This window comes from Myotis brandtii, unplaced genomic scaffold (assembly GCF_000412655.1).
Source record: "Myotis brandtii unplaced genomic scaffold, ASM41265v1 scaffold155, whole genome shotgun sequence".
Lineage (NCBI taxonomy): Eukaryota > Metazoa > Chordata > Mammalia > Chiroptera > Vespertilionidae > Myotis > Myotis brandtii.
Genome location: NW_005355621.1, coordinates 2242136 through 2268322, shown reverse-complemented (window position 1 = coordinate 2268322; position 26187 = coordinate 2242136). Strand labels below are relative to the sequence as shown.

Sequence of the window (26187 nt, the reverse complement as noted above, 5' to 3'; positions counted from 1 at the left end):
TGACACCATTCCCCCAACCACCATGAGACATTTCTCTCAGATTTGAAATTTAGGAACAGTTGTCTTCCCTGAGAAATGGATGTTTCCTTTTTTTTTTTTTTTATGGAAATTACAGAATTTAGGTTTTCCTTTTCACTTGGTAGCTCAAAATTAGGTATAGTAAGTAACTGAGTTGAAAGTTTTCATGTTTGCTCTCTTTTACTTTTTATTTGTATTTCATAAAACAAAACTTACATTTCATAAAATAAGATGTTTTTATTAATCTTATTTTGTCAAATTTTACAATTTTTTTTCACATTGAATAGAGGTGATTGAATTGGATAGACCACTATATCAACAGTCTTAGTCCCATAAGTTAAATAATATTTATTGGTAAGGAGCATACTCAGGCATTTTTGGAATCTAGACTGAGTAAATAATTGTTTTTGAAAAATCATTTCAGGCTGTTACCTGGAAGATAGTCAGTATTTATTAAATGAAAATATGTATATGTTACGTTTTGGTTCTAAGATAATGTTTAACAAAGCCATTTGGAAGAATTTAGTTGGCTTTGTATGATGCCAGAACCTTGTCTCCATTTCCTAATATACTTTAAGGCCTAAAGCATTAACACAAAACAAATAAACCTTTTAGTCTCCGTGGAACACCTTGCTCTGGACTTAAGGAACTCTGGGTTCTTTCTGGTTGATGTACATCACTCATGTGCCTAGATTGTTCTATTTTAGTTAAAGGTTGCTCAGGGATGAAGTCATAGTTGCTGAATACGTTAGTCACATAGTTTTTCGCTGTTAAAGAAATATGTGTATGTGACATTTTACACAGAAAACCAGGAATTCATTTTATCACAATCATAATAAATAATTGATTTTAAAAGTAAATTATAACTACAAATAAAAAGTTACCCAGTCTGGACAGTATTATAATGAATTTGCAGCCATGTTTCTGTAACAGCCTACACTGTAATAGCAGTTCATACATGCATTGTCAACCCCCGATGCTGTTCTGGTCTCTCACAAATCTATACTCCCTTTAAGAAGCAGTCAAAACATGACAATTGCAATATTTAGCTTTTTTTTTTTTTAAATTAAGGTAATCTAGATATAATTTGTGATATCAGAGAAATATTTGATAGATGCAACATTTTCTTAATTTGAAATTTAGCAGTACAGCTCTTCTCAATTTTTATTTACTTAATTCAATTTTTCATGAACATAAATATGTCTGTTGTTATTTTCACTTATGCTTCCAGAAGAGACTAAAACAAGCAATGGAGACCTGTCTGACAGCACTGTGTCTGCAGATCGTGTTGTCAAATGATATTGATGGTATGCGGTGCCCGTGACAGCATCGGAATGTGTCATTACTATTGCCACTGACATGGATGTTAGTAAGCTAACGAAGTGTTTCCTGGGCCACATCTCTGGGAAATATGTTGGGACTCTTTAAGGCAGTGTTCTAAAGAGAAGTTCATTCTTCTTCCAAAGGCTCAACTTTTCAAAGGTTGAGAATGAGATTTTAAAGTTGGATTTTTGCCTGGACTTTAGGCCAGATGTGCCTAGGAAGTGGAGTTATAAAAGGGCCAATCCAGATTCCTAAACTGCCACCTCAGATCTCTTGTAATCCACATGAATGTTTAGAATTTGTATTTGTATAGATCTTTGATCCATATTTGTCCAGTCATTGGAAATTCAATGCATATGCTATGTACAGCCAGTAAATACATGTTTAAACAAAAGGAATTGAGCCTGAAATTTATGAAGCATACATACCAATATTATAAAGGACTGTATGAAGATGGATTTGATACTGGAGACGAGGGATAGTGTGTTATGTACCCTTTATGTACAATATAAACTGATTTCATTGTTAATTTCCTGGTATTCACAAGAGCTACTGATGTCTTGGTGAGACATTTTATACTAGTTTACATTGCTTTGAGAACATTTAACCTCTAACAGCCGCTTTAAATTTAAGATTTACTTCATACACAGGATGAAAGAAAATTCAGATAAAGCCATAGAGTTCTGCTTAAAGCTTCACTTTGGGTTGAAGGCACATGTATGATACCTGAGAAAAATGAATGATTGCTTATTTTACATCCAAACTCAGGTTTCTTCTTCATTAGGCTGAACTGAAATCTTGGTGATGGCTTGGGCAGACTTTTTCTTTAAACCAAGTATAATCTAAGACATCAGATTAAGCACTGTACCACTGTGATAATAAAGTTTCTAATAAATCATTTACTGCTTTAAAAAGTATAGAAAGATTTTGAGTAAATTTAGCTCCCAGCAAGCTACTAGATTTATTTTTGTAAAGCTTTATGTCAGTTAATAGTTAAATGGTTATTAATCATGGCCTATAATCTTTTAATGTAAAACTCATACATTTACAATGAAAACAAGGAAGTTTAAAACTTTACATGTAATACTAACATCATTTTGGGAAATGTTTGATTTTCCATTGCACTTGCCTATGAAGCATTTCTTCAGGTAAATCCTGTAAGTAATTCTAACATTGTTGTTTGATTTCCAGCTTTTGGAACAGGTGTACAATGCCCCCTCTATTCACGGTTACAGTCAGGGTTGTTTTCCCAGCCCAAGATAAAAGCTTTCACTGTTAAAAGTCAGAAGAAACGAATAGATAGGAAATATATATTTTTTAACTGTGTAAACGTGACTTACCGAATTATGGACAGAGAATGGACTAAAGGCATTTAATATTTGTAATTCATTCTAACTGTAGAAGTGGCCCTAAAGCATGCTGCATAATTAATAATTTATATTTTCATTGTTGTAAATGTTTATATGAATGATCTTGCATTGGATTCTATCAAATTAGTCACCATTTCGTAGCAAAGTATTGCTTTTCTGTTTTTTTTTTTCCTCTAACTTCCCTAAAATCATCTCATTTAAAAGGGATAGAAAATGTAATTACAAGAGAATCAGGTGTCTTTGTTCATTATCCCCACACATCAGTTATTTATCGATCCTAGATAGAATTCACATGCTGACTGTATGGGTACTGGCAGTTGAGAAGAAAGTGATAGGTTATTATTTTGCCTTTAGTCAAAATAATGTCACTACAGTCTGGATAAATTATAGTAAGTTCACATAGTTGAAATAAAATTTCTAAAAAGATTAAGTATATTTAAATGTTATTAAAGTGCTGAGTTAACAGGGCTTGAATTTCATGCCTAAGTTAATATACACATTTGGATGATTGTTTTCCTTGCTAACATATTAATGCTATTTTCATTTTTTTCCAGACATACTGTAATTTAAAATTAGTGTGAGCATTTGTTGTAAATTCACAGAAAACAATAATGTTAAAAATCTCAGGAATTAAATGCTAACCATAACACTGTCAGTTCTAATTAAATTTTGTAAAAGATGGCAAGTTTGTTACTGGAGTGGGGCCACCCCTTTCCTCAGTTCTAATAGAATACAATATGTATAATAAAACAATAAATGTAATTTTAAAAATGTACTTCCCCTGGATGTTTATGTTCAAAATTAAATATCTTAATAGCTATAATTTTTTAAAATACATTTTTATTGATTTCAGAAAGGAAGGGAGGGATGAGAGAGATAGAAACATCAATGATGATAGAGAATCATTGATCAGCTGCCTCATACATGCCCCACCCTGGGGATCAAGCCTGCAGCCAGGGCACGTGCCCTGATCGGGAATTGACCCTCGACCACTGAGTCATGCCAGCCAGGCCAAAATTAAAAATATTTTTTCCCCCTCAAAATTAAATACCTTAAAACAATATATAACATTAACCTTTTTAGAGTCCTTTTAATCTAATAAAGTATATGGACTCTATCTTTAAAAAAATACTTGCATGCACATAGGCAAGGAATTTGAAGTATGATTATTGTTGGCTCCTCTCCATGCATCCCAAATGAAGACTTTTTTTTTCTTTCCTTTGTACCTTCTTGATCTTTCTGTTGCTTGCTATTTTCATATAAAAAGAACCTACATGATTAACTTAAAATCCTAATCCTGGGAAGGGATCATTAGTTTGCAGTGTTTAATGTTAGAAATAACTCAGATGCCATTTGCAAACATGAATCAAACTAAAACAACAACTGAGTGCCTTTTATTTTATTTTAATCCTCACCTGAGGATATGTTTTCATTGATTTTTAAAGGAGAGAGGAAGGGGGAGAGACAAAAAAACAAACATTGATGTGAGAGAGAAACATCAAGTGGTTGCCTCCTGTACTCCCCCGACCAGGAATCAAAGACTGGGGATCGAACCCGCAACCTTTTGGTGTACGGGACTATGCTCCAACCGTCTGAGCACCCAGCCAGAGCAATGAATGCCTTTTAAATATTATGCTGGAGATGAGACACGAGCCTTTTAAATAACAGCAGAAATTGTCCTCGGTGAAGTCTGACTGATGTTCCTTTTCTGAGGTATTACATTTTTAAGATTGTGAGAAAGATAATACCATCACATACATCATCATGTTTCTCTTTTATGCTGGGTTGGCTAAGTGTTAAAAGGTAGACTTTAACCAGTTTTAAAATTTTTAGTTCTTTTCCCAGCTAAAGTTGAATAAGTTTTAGACTGACAGTATTCCATTTCTTAAGAAAGTTTTAATGCTACAGTAAAAAAAACTCACAAAGGTTTTTAGATGTTAGGAACAGTTCAACAGGTTGCCAAAGATTTCAGTTAAAAACAAAATCCAGAATAAGTGGGCAATCTGTAGAGATTAAGTGAAGTCATAGGACTGTGAACTGAGAGATGGTGATGGCAAAGTTGGAATTGTTCATATGGTAAGTTCTTACATGTAGTGTAATAAGTCTATATGGACAAGTTTATAAATTTTTTCTTCTATTTTAATAGTTTGGCTCTTCACTACCTGGTTTACTTGATAGCTCCAGTTCCCATTAGTGGAGACATGACATACTCAGGAGAGTAGATGAAATTTATTTTTCAATCAGTATCCATCTGATGTCTTAATTCTGGGATCATCTTCAAGCATTATACATTCTAGAACACATATGTAAGATCTGTGTGTAGTGAAACATTCTATATCAGTGATGGCGAACCTTTTGAGCTCGGCGTGTCAGCATTTAAAAAAACCCTAACTTAACTCTGGTGCCGTGTCACATATAGAAATTTTTTGATATTTGCAACCATAGTAAAACAAAGATTTATATTTTTGATATTTATTTTATATATTTAAGTGCCATTTAACAAAGAAAAATAAACCAAAAAGGAGTTTGCGTGTCACTTCTGACACGCGTGTCATAGGTTCGCCATCACTGTTCTATAGCAATGCTCTCATCCTTAAAATGAGGGGGAAACATTAATGAATCAGATTTTAAAAACTCTATGTAAGTGAAACCAGAAACAGTTCACCTATCACTCTCCCTTCCCACTGTAACCATCAATCTGTATCTATGAGCTTTCATTTTTACCTATTTTTTTGATTCCACATGAGAGATTATACAGTATTTGTTTTTCTCTGATTTATTTCACCTAGCATAATGCCTTCGAGATCCATGTTGTTGGAAATGGCAAGACTTCATTTTTTAATTTTTTAATGGCTGGAGACTATTCCCTTGTAGAGGTATACCAGTTTGTCAATCCATTTATCCATCGATGGACATTTGGGTTGTTTCCATATCTTGGCTATTGTAAAAAATGCCTCAGTGAACATGGGGGTGTAGATGTTTTCTAGTATTTTTTTTTTTTCAGATGAACACCCGGGAGTGGAATTGCTGGATTTTTTGGTAGTTCTTTTTTTTTTGTTGTTGAGGCACTTCCATACGGTTTTCCATAGTGGCTACACCAATTTACATTCCCTCCGATAACACTTGTCTCCACATTTTCACCAGTGCTTTTTCTTCTGGATGATAGCTATTCTAACAGTTGTGAAATGTGATTTTGATTTGCATTTCCCTGATGATTAATAATGTAGAGCATCTTTTCATGTATCTGTGGCCCATTTTTAACCAGAGTGTTCTGCTGAGTTGTATGAATTCTTTATATGTTTTGGGTATTAGCACCTTAATCAGATAAGATTTGCAAATATTTTCTCCCATTCAGTAGGTTGTCTTTTCATTTTGTTGATTTTCTTTGCTGTGCAAAATCTGTAGTCAGTCTCTCTCGTTTATTTTTGCTTTTGGTGTCAGATTTTAAAAAATCACCACCAAGACCTATGTCAAGGAGCTTACTCTGTTTTTCTTCTAGGAGTTTTATGATTTCAGATTTTATATTGTCTTGATTTTGACTTAATTTTTGTGTGTGGTGTACAATAGTGGTTCAGTTTTCCAAAGATCGTTTCTTGAAGAAACTGTCCTATCCCAATTGTGTATTCTGAATACTAATGTTTTGTGGGTCATGCTTGCTAATAAGCTCAGTTAATTTTTTGTTTTCATTCTCTCTGGTGTTTTTGTGATTAGACTTACTGTACTGAATTTCAGTCTTCATGCTTTTCTTAGGATTTGCATGCTTTGTGGCTTTGTTAAGCCATTCTTTCTTTAAACAAAATTTTTTTTTAAAGCTTGATTTTAGTTTCCAGCATTGTTCATGACTTGAGATTCTTCCCCTCCCACTTGAACAGTTCTAAGCAAGAAAAAGAAGTTCAGAGGACTGTGGCTCTTGCAGCCTGTTAGAGACTTCTGACCTGACATCATTATGATATGTATGTTGTAAGGCATTAGTGTGTAATTTCATACTGACTTGGACCAGCTCACTATGTCTCTGATGGTACACATTGTAGAAGTGGATTCCTCAGATGGATCCTATATAACATTAACTTAATTTGGGGTTGCAAAAATTGTTTTATTAACCCATCATTTTAAAAGCAACACCTGTTAAAAACTTGGCATTGAGATCCCATTACTCAGGTTGAATATAGGTATTTTTTGATAGTCATCCTCTCTGCTGTGATTTCATTCTGCCCTAGTTTTTGCAAATAAAACTGTTAAAGCTATAAAACCAACTTTAGTTTTCTTCCAGGGATGTTCTAGAAAATAACCACAAAAAGCAAAAGAAACAGAATGATTGATTTTATTTGCTAGCATTTATTGCTAGGTTAATTTATTACAAAGACAATAACATTCTGTTGAACTTGGTTATAATTAAACACACTGTACCAGTTCAAGATCATTATACTTATTTTATGGGTAGGAGGGAATGGTGGAGTGGGCTGGGATGCCGGAGTGGAAATAGGAACTTTACACCAACTGCTCTTCAAGTGAGTTTTAAAATTAATTGGCCCCTTCCTTGAGGAGGGTCTGGCTCAGAAGAAACAGGACCTGGCAGAGCTGTTCATGGTGATCCACCACTAAAAACAGTAACATCTAAAGGATCGTAAACTTTTGAATGCTGGTTCATTAAGGATCCACTGTAAAACTGAGTATCTTTTGTGGTACTCATCTGCTAGTTTTTATTGCATGATGCCTGGAACAATGATCAAAACTAGACCTGCATTGCTGCTAGTGCTCGAGCCTCAGAGCAGGGCTCGGCACCTAACTGCACAGATTAATGCTTATTAGGTCCAATTATGAGACAAGCTTGATTATAAATACAATTTTCAGAATGACAGGCACTTAAAGCTTATTAAGTAAAATACAAAAATAGAGTATATTAATAGGAAATATTTAGTGTTTAATTATAAATCTAGGCTTTTGCCATTTTTAAAAAAGGATACTGGAAACTGAAAAAAGATGACATTCAAATAAAGTGAACGATGCATTTTCTCATAACTTTCAATCTGAGCGCTGAATAATAATCTAAGAAAAGGACTTACCACAAAGCACCTAAAATAACATTTGTAGATGGGTAGGACTGTTGTCAACCATTTCTTACTGTTTCCCTCCCAAGTCTCAGTACCAAGGCATCGAGAGTCCATTCCACAAGCGATTGTCAGCTTTCTGAAATCAGTTCGTGTGCCTGTGTATCAGAGAAGTTGAAAACCCTTAAGGAGGTAGCTCTCCTTGGGTGCTCTTCCCCCAAAAGCGCAAGAGTTATGCTTCAGATTCTGCGCCTGTATTTTCGCGTGGACTTCCATCATTGTCCTCTGGTTGATCGTTTAATAGTACATATTTTCCATCATTGGTTAGTGGTACGGACAGCATTAATTGAGCCAATGCTTCTGGATCCTGAAGTTATGGGAGTTTAAGAAGGAGAAAAGAAAACACTTAAAATGCACTTAACACCCCTTTGGCTTGGCTTCATGTCTATAGTCTAGCTTTTATTCCTTCTACTTGCCTATGTGTGTGCCTTCAGGTGGGTTTCCTTGCTTCTCTGAAAAAAACTCAATTGCATTATTCCTAGAATCTAGTAGGCCTTGGTTTTCCTCTCAGTCAAAAACATCACTACATAGCCAAGTCATAACAATCTTCCCAGAAAGAGTCCAAAGAGGACTTCCCTCACAACATATCTTTGTCTTTTGTCTCTAAACTGTTTTCTCTCTTTTAATCTACACTAAGAGTTTGCAAACTATGGCCATCTGGCTTGTTTTTGTAAACATTTTTTTCGAACACAGTCATGCCCATTCATTCCATACTATCTCTGGCAGCATTTGTGTTAAACAGCAGAGTTGAGGTCATTGAGACAGATAGTAAGCCCAAAAGGTTTACTATCTGGCCCTTTACAAAAAAGGTCTGCCAACATCTGGTCTGGACCATAAAATACTAACTTGCAGTGCTTGTCATTTCATGTACATCAGTCTCAGTCCTTGGTCCTTCTGCCCTCCCTGTAGACTAGAACCATAGTAATACGGTATTCACTAGCTACGTTAGTATTTAAGTTTAAATAAAATTTACAAATCCAGTTCCTCAGTCACACTAGCCACATTCGAGCTGCATATTTTCCATTACTGCAGAAAGTTCTCCTGGACAGTAACTCATAGAAGCCCTCCGGTGCTGGAACTGATCTGTCTTGCTCACTGCTCTAATTCCAGGGTTTTTCTTCTTATAAATGGGGCTCTTAAAAACTTGCTGGGTGAATGAGACTGTAAGCTGCTGAAAGACAGGGAGGTCTGAATCTTCATTTCTAGTAAGTCTCTGGATGATGTGTGTCAGTGCTGCCGGCCTGGGACGACTAAGGAACAAGGCTTAAGAGCACATGATAGATGCTTAAGCTTGTGTCATCCTACTTTGAAAGACAGGAAATCTAGGCAACAGCAGCAAGCAACAAATAAGTAAAGCAAGAGCTACAGAAGTGATGTTTTTAAGAACTCCACACGTGTTGCCAATGAATGTGGAAGTGATTAAGAATGTGGTTAGAATGCATAAAAAGGAAATCCCAAACTTGACCACACTGCCAAGTGAGCATCATTTCCCGTTTGGAGAGACACCCTGACATGTATAGGTAGGTATCTTTTGAGTAGCTGCTAAACAAGCACTAAAGTGGACCTTACCTTCTGAACCTCATTGATTTCTTTTCCCAAATTAATAGCATAACATATCTGCAAAACACAAGAAAAGTGGTGTTTGGCAAAGGTAGAAAAGGATAAAGAATTTTAGGGGGGTGGGGGAATGTGATTATAGCAGCACAATGGGGTCACTGTCTACTCATGTCAACATGAGTGTCTACTGTCCCTGGTCTCCTGTTGCCAATCTGTGCGTACAGAAAATACCCAGCCAGTGGAACTTGAAATTACTCCAGCGTTTGAAATTCTTAACAGGATGCTGTTCCCTTTTTCTTTTGGCCACATTAGCCACTGCATGCTCACACATATAGTGGCAAACAGGTACTTGCTAAAAGGACTGGTTAAATTTGATTAATTCTAAGTAGCGAATGCAGTCACAAAGTTTTTCTACTAAACGAGAACAGTTTAGATGTACTTTCTTGATGTCTGCTCCCTTGGTTTGCTCTCTGAGACTAGATTGTAACTTCTGCTTTGAGGGGAACTGCTTTTAACAATTACTGGTAGGTCTACTAAACAATTATTACTCAGCATTAAAGTTCTTCTGTATTCAGTCTATTTTGGTTAATACGTATTTACCCCAGGGAAATTTTACTTCCAGGCATTTTTCAGTGGGGCCTTCCTAGGAGGTATTATTACCTAAACTCAATGGGGACTTGCAGAATAATCAACTAACTATCCAGGCAGTGGTGTAAAAAACGCCCTTTAAATATCTTCCTTTTATACTTAGATCTTATGGAATCTTAAGATGAAAAAAATAAGACCTTTTCGCCTTCTGAGTTGCTTTCAAAAACATATGTGCTCAGAGACTCTCCACCTGTGGATTCAGGCAAGCGGACCACAAAGCCAACCAGTCTCTTGTTTTCTTGATGAGCAGCGAACTGGGTGACACTGGTGAGCTCAAACTGGAAAAAGAAAGAATAGACTGAATATCACGCAACAAACTGGAACTAAACAACAGACAAAGTCATCCTCCATGAAAAAAGTCATAAAAAAGTGCACTATTAGTGGCAGTCATTTAACTTGTGTTTAAGGTGGCTACAAAGATGAAGAGAAGTAATCACTAAAATTGGCAAGTGTGAGGATACTTACATTGGCTCTGGATACTTGAGTCTGAGGATCTATTAACCTGAAATGTTAACAGATACATTATGTCACAAATGTTGGATAAACTTAGAAGAGTTTGTGGGGCTGTCTCTGTACTTTTTTAATAGTGTTGTATAGTTTGTGTTTTTATATATATTTGCTCTGATTGTTGTGTGTGGAAATTATAAGAACAATGAACCAATGCCTATAAAAGATCCAGGACATACTTGGAGAAAAGCTGTCAATAAATATGTTTTATTCTTAAGCCAAGTCTTACAAGGTTTATAACAAAGGAAAAGGACTGATTTTTGCCAACACCTAGTTCACTTTTTTGAAGCTAACATTTATTGAGCAGTTTCTGTGTGCCAGTTGCAGTTGTAAATGTTTCATATCTATTCCTCATGACAACACTAGGAGGTGTAGATACAGCTGAAGAAACCAAGGCACAGGGATTAAATAACCTGCCCAAGGTCATACAACTAGTAAATGCCAAAGCCAGAAATAAGCCCAGACATTCTGGCTCTAATGCAATGCTGCTGTCCTATAGAAATAGAATGTAAACCTCATACATACATTTTTCTAGCACCCATTTACATTATTTAATCTAAAATATTATTTTAATGAGATGTTTTGTATTCTTTCTCGGGGTCAGGACGAGATCTTAGAGATTTGCTATATCCTGTATTTACACTGACAACACATCTCAGTTCAGACTGGCTGCCTGTAGCTACAGAACTGGACAGCGCAGCTCCTGAAGCCTCTGTTGTTAACCATGTCCTGACCGTCGTTTGCCATGTTCATAAAGACCTTATTGCCTGAGCCCCCAAACAAGGTAGTTTAATTTCTTTATTTTCAGTCCAACAAATACTGAGCAGATTTTCTTGTGGTGGTCTATTATCTCAGGCAGTTTTATGTCCTATATTCATTGTTGTTATTTACAAATAGTATTCTCAGAAATGACAAAAACAAACAACCCACCTTCCATTTTCAAGTTCTGAGATGTAGAGAGTAACTCTAGAATGATGGCCATCTTGTAAACAACAGGATTCACCACCACTGAATTCCTAGATTATCATTAAGGGAGCATCTTCTACCCAGTACATCTTACAGAATCGAAATGGACACTTAATCCAACCAAATGCTCTAGTTATGAGCTGCAGGTGGGGGAATGTGTCTTCAGAGGGGACTGAGGAAGCTATAAGAAAGTCAGAGTGAAACCGCATGTACCTCAGCATCTGACTGGTGACCATCAGATGGGATTCTGTCATACGGAAGATGTTATGAATAGCCCGTGCCGCCAACACTTGTCTCATCGCCTCATAAATCACTTCAGTAGTGTCGTCTGTTTTAACTGCCATCGATCCCAAAAACCGAACTATAAACATCTGTTGCAAAAGAGAATCTGCAAGAGAGCATTTTCTGCTCAGGATCACAGCCATGTCCTGCCTGCTGACCTGCACCCAGCACCCAGCACCAGGGCTGCTGGTCTGAGCGCAGCTGCCAGACCTCAGGACTGGTCTGCATTCTATGGAGGGCTTTCCACCCACATCTCTGAATACTCTGCTTTTACAAGCCCCACGCACACTGCCGAAGCTCTGAATCTCCTTCCTGTTGTCTGCGCTTTGTCTGTTTGGAACTACTTCCTTATACTAGAAAAGCCCTGCTTTTTCTCCATCTATAAAGTAAGACCATGGTACCAGGTAAACAGCCTCCTGCACCAAACCTAGGTGAGAACACGAAGGTGGCAGTATATGCACCATATCTTTTCTCTGAAAAAAGGCTTTTTCCACTGGACAACAGAAATTCTTTCCTTTGGCCTATGGATTAAGTCCTCTTATAAAAGAAAACTTACTTGAAGAAAATAAGACCTGACGTTGGGTCTTACTCATTTATGATTGAAGGGCAGTGATATGTTCCACAAACGAATGGAGATCGCAAACTAAGTGTGCTTATTTGAGTCCCTAAACTTCCAGTACTGGCTTCCTGATGACAGTATATCACCTGACAAAACTCAATGACGGCAAGTAACTGGCAGACCATGAAGACAGTTTAAAAGTTCTTTTTTTTCTGTCAGAATAATTCATTTACCTACCACTTTAAACTAAGTCTTTTTGCCTAGTTGCCCTCCCATTAGTATCCTAGCCCCTAAAAATAACCTAGGAAAATATAACTGAAATGGTTACTCCCATATGAAGTGTTTTTACAAGTTTGAAAATTTTTGTTCACAAACTGGACTGCATTAAAAGTCAGCTAGACATAAGTGGAGAAGAGGTTTGAGGCAACATTTTTTTTGCCTAAAGGGTTAAGAAGTGCCAATTCTCAAGTCCTCCTTTTACATGTAAGTAAGTGGCACTTCATTCTGATGGTGTTCTCAGGCTCCAGTCCTGCCGCTGGGTTTCAATGAGGTCTTTCCAGCTCTTCTAGCTACTCAGTTGCCTTGGCTGGGAACTCAATCCTCTCTGTGGAGCAGGAGGTTATGGTCAGCTCAACTGAGTACGTTCTGATGTACATCGGGATGTAAACCAAACAAGATATGAATTTAAACCAATAACATTCATGTGATCTTAAAATTCAGGAAGGAATGATTTGTGGTTTTGGTTTTCTGAAATGAAATAGCACACGTGTGACTCACCCAGGCTGCATTTTTAGGCGATCGTTTTATCTTCTGAATTTTTTTTTGTAATAATGTGACACCAAATTTAGTTTTGGCAACTTTCAATGCAGGAGTGCGAAAGGTATGAATGTGGCTAGTGGTGCAACAGCTTCCCGTCAGTTTTTACCCAAGTCCTAATGAGTCCTCAGAGAACAATGAACGTATTTCAAGTCCCAGCTCTCTAGAACATGATGTCACATCTTGTTTCAGTGGCCCTGGCCGCTGTGCAGAGGAGAGAGTAAGCACACCAAACGCCACGTACCTTCTGCCTCTGGGAATGCGTCATCCTCAGTCTCACCAAAAGGGTTCATACGCCTGTGGGGAGCCAGAGTCAGAGTCACTTCAGGTCAGTGAGAGGACACTGAGCACTAAGCTCTAAGGCAGAATGGCAACAGCCTCTGGAGGGGCCAAATTGATGTTCATTTCTCCCAGAGGCCTCCCGCAGCACATACCTGCTCCCTCTGTTCTGATCAAGGAATTCTGTCGCAGGAAGTACGATATCGAACTGAATGGGTGTTCCAGGCGCAATTAGTTCTTCAGCTTCGGGTACACTGACTGTTGCTTTGGGAACAGTGTTGTCATTTTTCACCTCTGAATTTTCCAGGTTCTGGCTGGAGTATAGGAGAGAGGAGGGGAAAAACAAATCCCTTTTAATCTTACGCCTTTACAATCCAGTGAATACTGTTGAATGCTGATGGAGACTTCCGTCAGGCCTTCACAAGTATTCTCTGGAAAACTTCATTCCTTGGCTGAAATCCTTCAGATCTCGCCACTACCTACAGGTGGCTCTGCTGCAGAGCATTCTGCACTGCTATCCTGCTCATCGAATTACAGCTGGTTTCCTGTTGGTATCTGTCTCCTTGGGAGACAGTTTTTTGAGGGCAGGGGTTATAGCTAAATAATATTTATTACTTGGTACCTAGTAGTAGTCAGAAATGTTAACGGAATGAATAATATTTCTTGGCCTAGCATTCAACCACAACCTGGCTCTCATTTCTCCTGAGAGCCTCCTTCTCCACTCCCTTAATGCGTGCCCTCCCCCACCCCCCATAGTTACAGCAAGCACACCATATGCTCTTCCTCTCTGTCTCCATCCCTATTACGCTGCTCACCCAACCCTCTTGTACTTCAAACACCAGCTCAAATTCCTAGTCATTCATTAGACCTTTCAAGCCAGGCTGACGCTCCCTCTGCACTCCTGTGGTTCTCAGTAAGTCACAGGGACAGTCTTGTGCCTCCTGAGCTACCCCGGTTCTGACTATGCCACCCCTGTTCTCAAAGCCTTCAGCTCTGCTCCACTGTGTGTTCTGGTTCCTTAACTTTGCTGATGCTGCTAGAACATGCGGGGGGACCTCCCGACCAGCAGGGCCCTCGGGCGAGTCCTGTGTGCTCGGGCTGCAGCAGCGCGGTCCAGGGGAAGGCTGGACGACTGCAGGCAGGTCTGAATCCTGGCTCTGCCCTCACCTGTGCTGTGCACACGGGAACCTTCCTGACCGGTTACTGCTTCTGCAGGACACCACCCGGGGGCTTGTGAGGATGAAATAACTTCTATCAAGTTCCTAATTCGGCTCCACAAAAGCTAGCTTTCCTTTGTCCGTTAGTTACCTGGGGCAGGAGCTTTCTTGCTTTTTTCTAAAACTTGTAATGGGAGTCACTGCTTGGAGAGCCGTCTCATTCAACTTGATGGCGACTGCCTAAAAATCCACAGGGAGACAGGCTCAGTCCCGGGAGGCAGCCGCTTACCTTTCAGGCTAATTAAAGGGTGAGGTGCAGGGCAAGCGGCTGGGCATTACCTCGGGGTTGTCAGTCAGGTAGATCTGCCTGGAGATGTTGTTGATTGCACATATCCACTGTGGAGGACATTAAAAAACCTGCTGAATCCCGGAGTCCCCCACTACAGTGAGAAGGAAGTGAAACAAACAAAATCTTTACCTCTTCATTCTCCTTTCTGCTTTCTGCCTGGAGGATTATTCCCCTGAAATAAAGTGCATCCAAGTAAGTGCTTCCCAGATGGCAGGGACTGACCATTATTCCACAAAACTGAACTCCACTGGGGCTCCGAGGGGAAAGGGCAGGAAGGCAGCAAAATGGGAAGGAGAGAGAATGGGTTTCTGGGTCTGTCATCTGGACAAACAAACGCTTCCCTGGGCCTTGGCTTTCTCATCTGTAAACTAAGCAGGCTGGGCTCAGACCCACTGGCCCAAGCCTGTGATTCTCACAGTGCAGACCATCCTCTGGCCCCTCTTAGATGATCCCAGGCCACCAGCCACCCCTCCCAACCACACCCAAAGAAGGAATAGCAGCCACTCCACTCCTCCCCAAGAACGGAAAAGCCTGCATAAGGAGGGCTGGGAATACAGACAAGTACTACTGCTCAGCCTTTGTGGGGGTTTAACTCTGAAGGGCTCCACATCCAGTTCCTTTGTCCCCATCTCATCTATGGGAGACGGGGAACAGGGACCTCATCCCCGTTTCACATCTGAGAAACTGAGGCCCAGAGGACTAAGTGACTGTCTAGGAGCATGACTAGAATCCGGGCATCTTCATTCCCAGCTCATTTCTGCACTTTATTTCACTCAGGGAGGAAGGAAGATGCTCTGCCAGGCTGGGAGAGGAGCCAGTCAACACTACCAACACTGCCCACCCTCCCGATGCCAGAGTTCAGATAAAATCTCAACTCGCAACCCCAGCAGAGCCAATGCCAACAGGGCGGCTCTGACAAGGACGGGCCACCCTCTCAGCCAGGCAGGGAACCCGGAGCACTGCCCACCTCCTACCCCCTGGGGCTCTGCATCCCTTGGAGCACCGCCAGAACCCTGCTCTAAATGAGGGCTCCCACTGGGATGGGGTCTACGTGAATGACTGCAGGCTGCCATTGGGAAAGGAGGACCTCGGGGCCCGGGATGGATGGGGACAGCAGGCTGAGGAGTGACCCTCCCGCAGCTGAACGTCCTGTTCACGTTTCAGCTGGAAACACCGACTCCTCAGGCAGGTCTTCCTTCCTTCCTGACTCCTCCTCATCCCTGCCCCCCACCAGTACAAACACAAATGCTTGTCTACGGAGCGGTGAGGCCTAGCCACAGCCTTCTGTGAGAACAGAACCTGTGCCGACACACAGCCACCTTTATCACTCTTACACGTCGGTCATCTCTAATCTAAGCACAGACAATCCTCACCGGCACTCCTTATGTAAAGCAGGTTGGATCCCATGTGGGTCATGTGCCTAAAGAACACAAAACCACCTCCCAAAGGACACACTGCCCAGACAGCCGCTCCCATGGAGGAATGAGCCAGGAGGCCCTGGGCAGGGGTGGGGTCACTACACTGGTTCTCCACCCACGTAAAACCCGCGTGACATACGATTTCCCATTGGGGGTGGTGATCTGGAAGCAGTAGCGCCGGTCTTCACAATCCACCGCCATCACGGAGCAGTTGTCCAGGTCCTGGATCAAGCCGCCAGCCACGGCTCCCCTGGGCTGGCACATGAGGTTCCCGCCTTGGGTGAAGAAGTAAAGCCGCTCCCAGGAGGTGGTGACCAGTCCTGTTTTACTACAAGGATTGTGTGAAAGCCCATTAGTATTAGGAAACATGAGTGGCACCTCAAAGTTCTGCTGCCCTTTGTGGGGATCAGTCACATTTTACAATGTGTTCCTTTAAAGCACAACTGCTTTGGAAATAATTAAAGTGCAAAGAGCAGCAGAGATGTGCAACTGAGCTTGGAGGATCTGGGAGATTATGGGCCAGCTCACCCGGGGATGCCGGTCCCAGGGCCGACTCCAGGAAGTGAGCGGTGCGCCTGCCCCTCAGCCAGACGAACAGAATTAGTCCGTCACCATTAGGAACTGAAACCTGGAAGGTCACTTCTCTAAGACATGGAGCTGCACTGCTCGATAGCTACTTAGAGTCACCAGGGTCACCTCTGGTATAAGAATCTCGGGGGCTTTCACAAGATTCAGTTTTGTTCCAACTGGATGTTATTCTTGTTTTGTGGGCTGTTTACAAGATGAAAATCCAGTTCCTGGCAAAGAACACCAGGACCTTGTGGAGTTTTCTATCACTTGGCCTGTGATCAAGAAGCTTACAAACCTTTGAGGGGCTCTTCCCAGTAAGAAAACCACTGACAGTTCCTCTGCACAGACCCTCCAATGCGGGGAGATTAAATACACAACCCGATTCAGTGTTTACTGAGCAGTGACTATGTGTGAGGCACTAGGTGTCCTGCCCCAATAATTGTAATTTTCAAAGAGGGTCATAGCTATCATTTGAGTGTTTACTGCCTGCTAAAAACAACCTTATTCAACCCTTGTAGCAACTTTATAATGTAGGTGCAATTATCAATTCTATTTTATGGATGAGGCAACCGAGTCCCCACCAACGGCCATGATGACCAGGAACAGGGGTGGCCTGTGGTGTCTTGGAGTCCACAAGCTGGGTTCTTACTCATACGACTGTTCCTACGTCCCAGGCAGGAGGGGTGCTGTAGTGGGAGTTCCCCCCACTCTCTCATGGGGCACTCAGCTCTTTAGCCACTCCGCGGGGTGGGCAAAGGCATCCTCACCTTCTAAGGTTAAGGTAACCGGCCTTCTGGATGAGGTTCCTGTTGATCTGTGGTGCAGCTACATCGAAGTCTGGTGTGTAAACAGATTCGTCCACAGAAAGTAGCTCTTGCTGGGACACCCTCATCTTTTCTGCTTCAGCTTCCAGTTCCACCTGAATGCTTGAGACAGAAAGTGTCCGTCCGGTCAGCCACTCAGCGCTGGGCATCAGATGGCAGAGCCGCAGCTCTCCACCTCTCTCTTAGGCCTGGAAGCCGGAGCTTAGGCACTCCGGGATGCATTATTCTGTGCTCACATGACTGCTGTTTTAAAACAACACAGGGGTCCCACTGGACAACGCCTGAACCCAGCTAAACAGTTCCTCTGCTGGCAAAGGTGTCATGCTCAGAACTGCTGATACAAACGCTCGGAGAAAAGCTTCAATGAGCCCATTCTTAGGGGAGGCACATGCAGGCTTCCTGGGAAAGGGCCGGAAAGGCGAGGACAGCAGTCATTCCCGCTCACTTTGGTTTAGGCAAGAGCCGGGAGATGGCCACTGGACAGGGGAAACTGACCAGGAGTAGTACCAAGGTGCACCAGCAAAGCCAGGGCAATGCTCTTCCTTCTAAGATAGACAGCCACATGCCTGCCTCACCCGGTGGTGACAGGATGGGCTACAAAGGCCTGAACAGGGCCCATCCATCGGAGAAAGCAAACTTTAGAGGCGTGTTCCACTTCTCCACCGTGTGGAAGGAGGTAAGACAGAATCACAGATGTTAAAATAGAGGGAACCTTGGGGGCCAGCTGCCTGGAGTTTCACAAGTGAGTTCCTCAGGATGTTCTCTCAAAGGGTCTGCAGTGAAGGAAGTTTGGGCTTGCACACTCATACTCTGCTGTAGGAGATCCCAGGTCCACCGCCTGCACCGTGTTTAACACAGCAGCTGGGTGCAAGCCACCTTCCGGGCGAGGGCTGGCTACTCTGACATTTGAATGAAATGATGGGACTCCATGGCTGATGGCCTGGGGCCAGGCCAGCTGGAGAACAACCCTCATTAGCTACCCCTGCTTGTCACTGCCACGGCTAGGAGAATGGAATATGCGGGAAAAGCAGCAGTACAAGAGAAGGAAGGTGGGAGGGAGCCAAAGGTTTACAAAAACACCTAGTTTCTTACGCTTTTGTGGGTGATAAAACTCTAAGGACCCGATGAAGGTAAGAATTTTCTCCCCAGAGAAATACTCATGTGCACCAAGACAGACATATTTCTATACCCCAGAAATCATGAAAAGCACTCAAGGAGCCATATGTCTGACTTCTGAATGAAATAAGCCCAGTGCTGGGGGTGCCCGGAGCCTCCACTGAGCTCACCATCACAGGCGCTGACAACAGGAAGCAAAGGGAGTCAGAGCGGCCACAGCATCACTAAGGGTGGCAGGGCTGTCTGCAGAGATGATGCATTTTTAAAAAAAAATAAGCAATTGCAAGACTGAGCTCCAGGTTGTTAAATTAATTCAAAAAGGCTCACTACCTTGTTTATCATACATTAGTGTGATGATCTGAAGTTCCTAAAATGTTGCAGCACTTCTGGCTGCTAACCTGTTAGCTCTCCAAGAAAGGAACAAGGCACTCTCTCCACAGCAAGTCCAAACCGACTGAGGCTTCTGACACGTGAAACCTGATTGTTACAGAAGAAGATCCGAAGAACTCTGACTTAATAGGAAAGTACCCCTGTGGATCCTTTAATCCAGGGGTCCTCAAACTACGGCCCGCGGGCCACATGCAAATACAAATATTGTATTTGTTCCCGTTTTGTTTTTTTACTTCAAAATAAGATATGTGCAGTGTGCATAGGAATTTGTTCACAGTTTTTTTTTAAACTATAGTCCGGCCCTCCAACGGTCTGAGGGACAGTGAACTGGCCCCCGTTTAAAAAGTTTGAGGACCCCTGCTTTAATCTTTTATTGATTTACAATCTGTAAATGTAGTGGATAGGACTGCGGCCTCCACATAAGCTGGGAAATGCAGAAATCATTCCTTTTAACCACACTATTCATAAATGTCGGCAGCTAAGAAGGCGCTGTTCCTGGGAGTTCAGGGAGTGGACAGCAGCTGCAGGGGACCCCCTACCCCCACCCCCACCGGAGAGGCTGATTTGGCAGAAAGCAAAAGCACCAAGACCCCAAATGGAGTGCAGCATTACCTTTGAACCATGTCCGACACGGAGGATAAGAAGTTGTCCATACTTTGGGAAAACATCGCTGCTCCCTTCTTGAAAAAGTTAATCTGAAAGATATAATTACGATATTCTGAAAATCGTTCAGGAAAGTGGATGGCTGAGTTCATGGACTGTGAGACTGACAGCGGGCGCGGCGGACCCTGGCTGCCCGGCTCCTCGCCCGCAGCACTGGCGGCATCTCCATGAGCCCCACCCCACCGGCTGAGAGTTATTCCCAAAGCCCCGAGTGCGTGTGGAGAAAGGGGATGGTGAAACCTGCTGTTCTGTAAGAAGTCTGTAAAGCTCAGGAATCATGTAAGTGAAACACTGGGCATATACCAGGTGTGTCAGTAATTACTACTGATAATTTGATATTGTCAGCCTTTTTCCTGTGTGAATTCTAGATAGTGGGTTTCTAGGACAAGGATTAGGTCTTCTCCACCTTTGCATCTGTAGGGGCTACATCGGTGTGACAGTGACATGCACAGCACCAACAAGAGACAGACAAGCAGCAGGAGGTTCTCAGAGAGGCCAGGGCCGCCGTCTGACTAATCCACTCCCTGAGCCACGGGCAGCTCTGAACACAGGCTGCACGGCGACATGGCTGCGCAATTCCAGAGGGAAAGCTGGGCTGGAGGCTCCTCCAGCCCTGACGTCAGCTGAAGGGGATGTGTATATGAAGGAAGCAGGCGGCCCTGGCACTGCATGGTGCTCCCCGTGTCTATAATGGGTGCTCTCTCTGCCCAGGGGAGACCTAAGGACTACAGTTTGAAAATGAAACTGCTGTTGCTGGCTTTTTGGGAACCAACAGAAGGAATTCCTTGCTTCTGTGATTCCTGGGTATTCACTTCCCAGAAGGCCGGGGTCCCCTGACAAGCCCTGGAGGGCAGGGGTACGGGAAAGAGAAGAGGACTACCTCTGTGCCTTACTGACATCAGCAGCCATCCCTCCCAAAAAGCTCAAGCTTCCGTCTCTCTGTAAGGCTGGGCCTTTAAAAATCTGAATATGGTACGAGCCGCTCCATTTTGCACCCGATTACAGAGAAGTGATGGTTGCAAACCTCTGTCATGAGAAAGAGAAAACACTCAGCTTGGACATGGGTATCCGCTCAGGTTACAGAGCTGGTCTGTCTGATCTCGAAGCAGCCCCTGCCTGGGTGGTGAGCACAGACATTGACCTCTCACCCCAAGGAGACTAGCAGGAGTCATCGGTACCGCCCTGAGGCCCGGGGAGGTATGCACACACCTGTCTTTAGTTCTCATAGCACAGAAACAGATGATGATTGGATTATCCTAATGCAAAGTAATCCACGCAGGGAGAGGTTCTGGCCCTGTGATCTCTGAATCAGAGAGAATGAGCATTCTGAATCCTTGAAATGTTAAATATCAAAGTCCGTTGAATGAGCATTATGCATTTCTAAGGGCACAACTTCATGCTGGTTTTCCTTCACCTTCCCCTCCCTGAACTCCACACACCAGCCCATGTCTGAGCCCCTCCACTATCCTCTAAGCTCCTAGGGCAGGGCTCACGTATTCCCTCAAAAATCTGATGAATGGGTGGAAGGCAGGGATGAGATACTGGCTTCCACAGCCACGTCACATACTGCTTATCCTGCAAATACTAGGTTGGAGTTCATTTGTGTGCCCTCATAAACCTGGACAGGCTGACAACGCCTCAATTGGTTTGCAGGAGGGAGGACTAGTCATGCCTTAACTGAAAACCTGTTTGCCTGGGGCCAGGGAAGGCAGAAATGGAGTCAAACAACCTCCACTATGGTGGGTGGTGGTGAGAAGTCTGATTCAGAGGAAAGTCATCCAAAGACCAAAGTTCACACGCCTTCATGAGCAGTGGGAAGTATAATGGTCAAATGATCAGCCAGCAAAGGTGATGCTCAAAGAACACTGATTTAAAAGGGCTGCTTCAGAATTATTCAAAGAGTCAGGGGTTAGACAACAACCTGGACTAAGAGAAACAACTACAATTTCACCAGCATTAAAAAGTCTGCAGGGTGAGGGACTATTTGGTCTTGTGTCTTAAAATCTAGATACTTTTCATATGAAAAATGAAATGTGCCATCCTGTCCCCAACAACACTGTGCTCTGTTCTGCTTTCCCAGGCATGGGCCGCATTCGTGCTGCTGTGCCCATAGTCCCTCTACCTCCCCACCCCCCCACCCCATGCCCCCTGTGGCCAGCAGCATTCGCTTCAAAGGTCCAGGCTGGGGGAACTGGTGTAGTTCTCAGCCATGAAGAGTGAAAGCAACCGGATAAAACCCATCCTTTAGCTCTTTTAGGGACCCTCCTCCACCCAGGCTCCCAAGGCTGTCCCAGGCTGCAGCCGTGCATCTTTCTGAGACTAAGTTCCAGACACTCCCTGACCCTGGGGCTCTAATGGGCAGGGATTACTGCTCCAAAGGCCAGGCCTGTCAGTCCAGGGAGGATGACTCCTCAAGCACTGGCAGCATTTCCCCACGCCCTTCGTGCCCAGGTGTTAAGTAGAGAGCAGAGGGTACTGCTGGCATTCTCTAACAAGCAGGATATCCACCAGGGCAGAGGTGCAATGTTTGATGGAAGGAGAGAGGGGGCAACAGAGAGGACACACATGTGGGCACAACTGCCCATGGTGAGGAAGCTCGCCCAACCCAAGGATTTGCTGAGGGCTGCAGCCCACAGCCGGGCAGTGCTAGTTTTTGGCTTAACCCAGCTTACTCAGATGACACAGCAAGATTACACTGTTCTATTAAATATCACCATAAGGGCATAAGCTGACTTTAGTGTCTGCATTATTCAGCATGGTAATAACCATATTAAGATGACAGACAACTGAATTTGGATGTTTAAAAATCTTCTCTTGTTCCTCCTTTCCCTGAATGAAAGTGATGTGCTTTTTAAAAATGTATGTATTTTTAGCCCTAGCCAGTTTGGCTCAGTGGATAGAGGCATGGCCTGTGGACGGAAGGGTCCCGGGTTTGATTCTGGTCAAGGGCACATGCCTTGGCTGCAGGCTCGATCCCAGCCCTGGTCAGGATGTGTGCAGGAGGCAACCAATTGATGGGTCTCACATCGATGTCTCTCTCTCTTCCCCTCCCTTCCACTCTCTCTATAAATCAATGGAAAAATATCCTCGGGTGAGGATTAACATAAAAAACTATGTATTTTTTCAATGTATTATGAAAATAATAGGTGCTCACACGTAAGTTTTTAAGTTGCTGACTTTTCCTTCTCAACATTTTGCTTCCTCCCATCCCTTTCTGTTCCTAGATCAGAGAAGGTTCCCAGATGCGTTTCTCACAAGCGGAGTGAGTCTGGAGTCAATGTAAGTGGGGCTAACGCAGGGCAGGGATGGCGGGCGAGGCTGGTGCCACTCGCCTCACATTCCCACCACTCCTGTCCCTGCCAGGCTGGTGCCACAGTCAAGGCCCCTCCTGAACCTGGGACCTCCCTGCACACAAACACTGCAGCGATTTCATCAATCACTGGCAACATTTCCCCACGTCCTACTGGCCCAGGTGCTGGCATTCGCCTCCGCCACACATCACGAGAACAGCCCACCGAGGTGACTGTACCACACGGAGCAGCGGAGTCCTAGCTGGTGAGCCTGGCTCCACAGCCTGCACAGGCAGCTGCTTCTCAGACCATCGGGCCCGGCCTCCTGTCACTGGATCAGAGACAAGGGCCATGCCAGCTCCTGCCCACAGGAGGCACGGGATCAAGGCCATCATTTCCTGCGTGTACAGCCCAAGCCCAGCTGACGGTCCAGCCCACCGCAAGCTCTCCAGGTGCCGAGCTCCCGGGAGCTTCTGCGAGGCTGTGCACGTGTTTCCTCCTCTGACGCTGCTTGTGCGTCCCCTGTGCTCCCTCAGCAGAAGGCCGCGCTGCCCTCCACAGCTGGCGCAGGTCCCACCCTGAGGGGAAGGACTGCCTACCTGTCCGTGGGCAAAGCCCACCATGGGCTCCATCATGGCCATGCGCTTCCTGTACTGCAGCGCGTTGAGGGCGCAGTAGTACTGAAGGGACGAAAGGTGCTGTTTCCGCCGGGCAGCTGCCACCTCCTTCACCACCTCCGTCTTCACCTGGTTAAGAGGTGAAAGGAAAACGGCACTTTGGCTAATGGACGTGGCAATTCCGTGAGAGCACGCAACTCCAAACCATGCCGATTTCTACATGAGAACCATTTTTGTAACAAAGAGAATGAAGCACAGATAAGGTTCCACCTCATGTTTTTAAATATCCAAATTAAAATAGTAAAGGGACAGCATGTCCGTGTTGTGAGGCTGAAGGTTCCACCTCATGTTTTTAAATATCCAAATTAAAAATAGTAAAGGGATAGCATGTCCATGTTGTACACTGGGTGGAGCCAGTCCCTTCTCCTGGTAGCACTCCCAGCGCCACACTCGTTAGGAAAACAACATGGCCAGTCGCTGAAGGCCACACACATTCTGGGTCCCCTGTGAGACTACTCCAAGGAAATCATGTGACAGAAATGAAAGGTACGTGCCTGAAAATATCCATTATTATTTACAGTAAGTAGTGAGTTAAAGAGTCAGAGCCGCCGTGGCCGGTTTGGCTCAGTGGATAGAGCGTCGGCCTGCGGACCGAAAGGTCCCGGGTTCGATTCCGGTCAAGGGCATGTACCTTGGTTGCGGGCACATCCCCAGTGGGGGGTGTGCAGGAGGCAGCTGATTGATGTTTCTCTCTCATCGATATTTCTAACTCTCTATCTCTCTCTCTCCCTTCCTCTCTGTAAAAAATCAATAAAATATATTTTAAAAAAAAAAGAGTCAGAGCCAACAAGTGCCTGAGTGCCTATGATTCAATCACGTGAGGTGCCCAGCTTACGTTAAAATCATAGTGTGACTATAATTTTACAATGGTCCCAAGTTGGTGTTTGAAAACTAACTTTCAAAGCTAGAATTAGGAAGTGAAAAATCTACTTTAGGAGATTTAGAATAAAAAATTTAAAAATCTATGTATAGGAAAAAAGAGAAGAAATTCACCAAGATACCCTCAATGCCACCAACTCACAAGGGAAGACACAAAAGGAGCGACGTAAGAAGTGAGAACATGTAAGGTAGGTGTTCTCACCTTTTCATTCTCCTTTTTCTTAGGAAGCCTGCTATATTTTGCCATTGAGAGGTCATGCTCTAAAAGTAAAGAGACATGTTAGCACCCAGACAGGTTGAAAGGCAAGAACAATCATTCAGTGTCTCTGCCCACAGACTCACTAAACCCACACACAAGAATGGGGAGGGTGCCTACCAGTGCTGGCGAGTCCGAAGAGATCCTTTAATGTGCTTACTTCTGCACAAGAGAAAAGAGATGTCTTAGAGCAGAGAAACAAAGCAAGCCGGTCCAGAGCTGCGTGCTTGCCCAAGGAAAGAAAGCCATCCACGAGGACGGGAAGGCGCTGCCAGCACCTCAGGCCCTCGGCCCTCACGGGGCCCTGGCCTGGCTGGGACTCCTGGTCTTACTGGAGCTTGTGGCTTCAGCTACACCCCACACCCAGGGACCCTGACTGCCCATGGAGCGTGGGGCAGTTCTCTCCAGACAGCCTGTGAGGATCTATGAAGGAGAGGGCACTCGAGGACCAGGTGGAGGGTATGGTGGCAGGGACTATGCATGGAGACCTGGAGTGTATGTATAAGCTCCGCCTCTTCAGCCCCCACTGTGTTCTCAGACATCTCTCCTTAGAATGCCCTGACTATACCAAACCCTAGAAATTTCCTGTGATTGCCATTTTAAAACCTGACAAAAGAACATGGGTGCTTGTTTTAACGAAAAAGATCTGAAGCAACCCAGTGTACTGTACTTTCAGCAAGCCAACACCAATAACTATTACCCCATGTGGGCGCTACCCCCTTCACATACAAAGGTGGCTAAACAAAGTCCAAGAAAACCCCCCAAAAAGATCAATGAGAGCAATGGGAGTCCAAGGTTAAACACTTAAAAACACAGACACCTAAACAAAATTGATGCTTTACAATTTTAACACTCTCCATCTCTACTTCCTCAAAGCCCAGTGTTTTCACATCATCTATACTGCTTTTCAATTTACTTCAAAACTGCCTCCAGCTTTTCAATTTCTCTTCATATTATTTCTTGATATCAGGATACTTTCTCGAATTTTCCCTTCTTTCTCTCTCCCTTTTTCTTCCTATTGGAGCAGAGCTGTGATGTTTTTCCTTACCAATTTAAATAGCTTTCTTAATATTTCTTGTGCTGCCCTCATCCAGATTCCGTACTTGTATTGGTGGGCAAACGAGTAAGGCAGCAAAATGAAACACCACCATCAGGGATGGGAAGG

The 26187-nt window shown here is 43.4% G+C and overlaps 2 protein-coding genes across 7 annotated transcripts in view; one reads left to right on the top strand and one right to left on the bottom strand.

Annotated features, from left to right (window-relative positions):
* Positions 1-3486, top strand: part of KIAA1033 (KIAA1033 ortholog) — a 60837-nt gene extending 57351 nt beyond the window's left edge. For all 4 annotated transcript variants that reach the window (XM_014535995.1, XM_014535993.1, XM_014535994.1 and 1 more), the window contains one exon: positions 1250-3486. In XM_014535995.1, the coding sequence (XP_014391481.1) occupies positions 1250-1317 (68 nt within the window). In that variant the 3' untranslated portion in view covers positions 1318-3486. The remainder of the gene's footprint in view (positions 1-1249) is intronic.
* A 3525-nt stretch (positions 3487-7011) lies between these two features.
* APPL2 (adaptor protein, phosphotyrosine interaction, PH domain and leucine zipper containing 2) overlaps positions 7012-26187 on the bottom strand; it is a 33552-nt gene continuing 14376 nt past the window's right edge. For 2 of the 3 annotated variants that reach the window (XM_014535991.1, XM_005861667.2), the window contains 16 exons: positions 25143-25184; positions 24969-25027; positions 23810-23956; positions 19870-19952; positions 17695-17853; positions 16497-16685; positions 15069-15111; positions 14930-14986; positions 14742-14830; positions 13589-13747; positions 13399-13451; positions 11711-11885; positions 10490-10526; positions 10162-10302; positions 9389-9436; positions 7012-8126 (listed from right to left, as the gene is read on the bottom strand). In XM_014535991.1, coding sequence (XP_014391477.1) covers positions 7992-8126; positions 9389-9436; positions 10162-10302; positions 10490-10526; positions 11711-11885; positions 13399-13451; positions 13589-13747; positions 14742-14830; positions 14930-14986; positions 15069-15111; positions 16497-16685; positions 17695-17853; positions 19870-19952; positions 23810-23956; positions 24969-25027; positions 25143-25184 — 1616 coding nt within the window. In that variant the 3' untranslated portion in view covers positions 7012-7991. The remainder of the gene's footprint in view (positions 8127-9388; positions 9437-10161; positions 10303-10489; positions 10527-11710; positions 11886-13398; positions 13452-13588; positions 13748-14741; positions 14831-14929; positions 14987-15068; positions 15112-16496; positions 16686-17694; positions 17854-19869; positions 19953-23809; positions 23957-24968; positions 25028-25142; positions 25185-26187) is intronic. The other variant, XM_014535992.1, reaches the window with a different exon arrangement.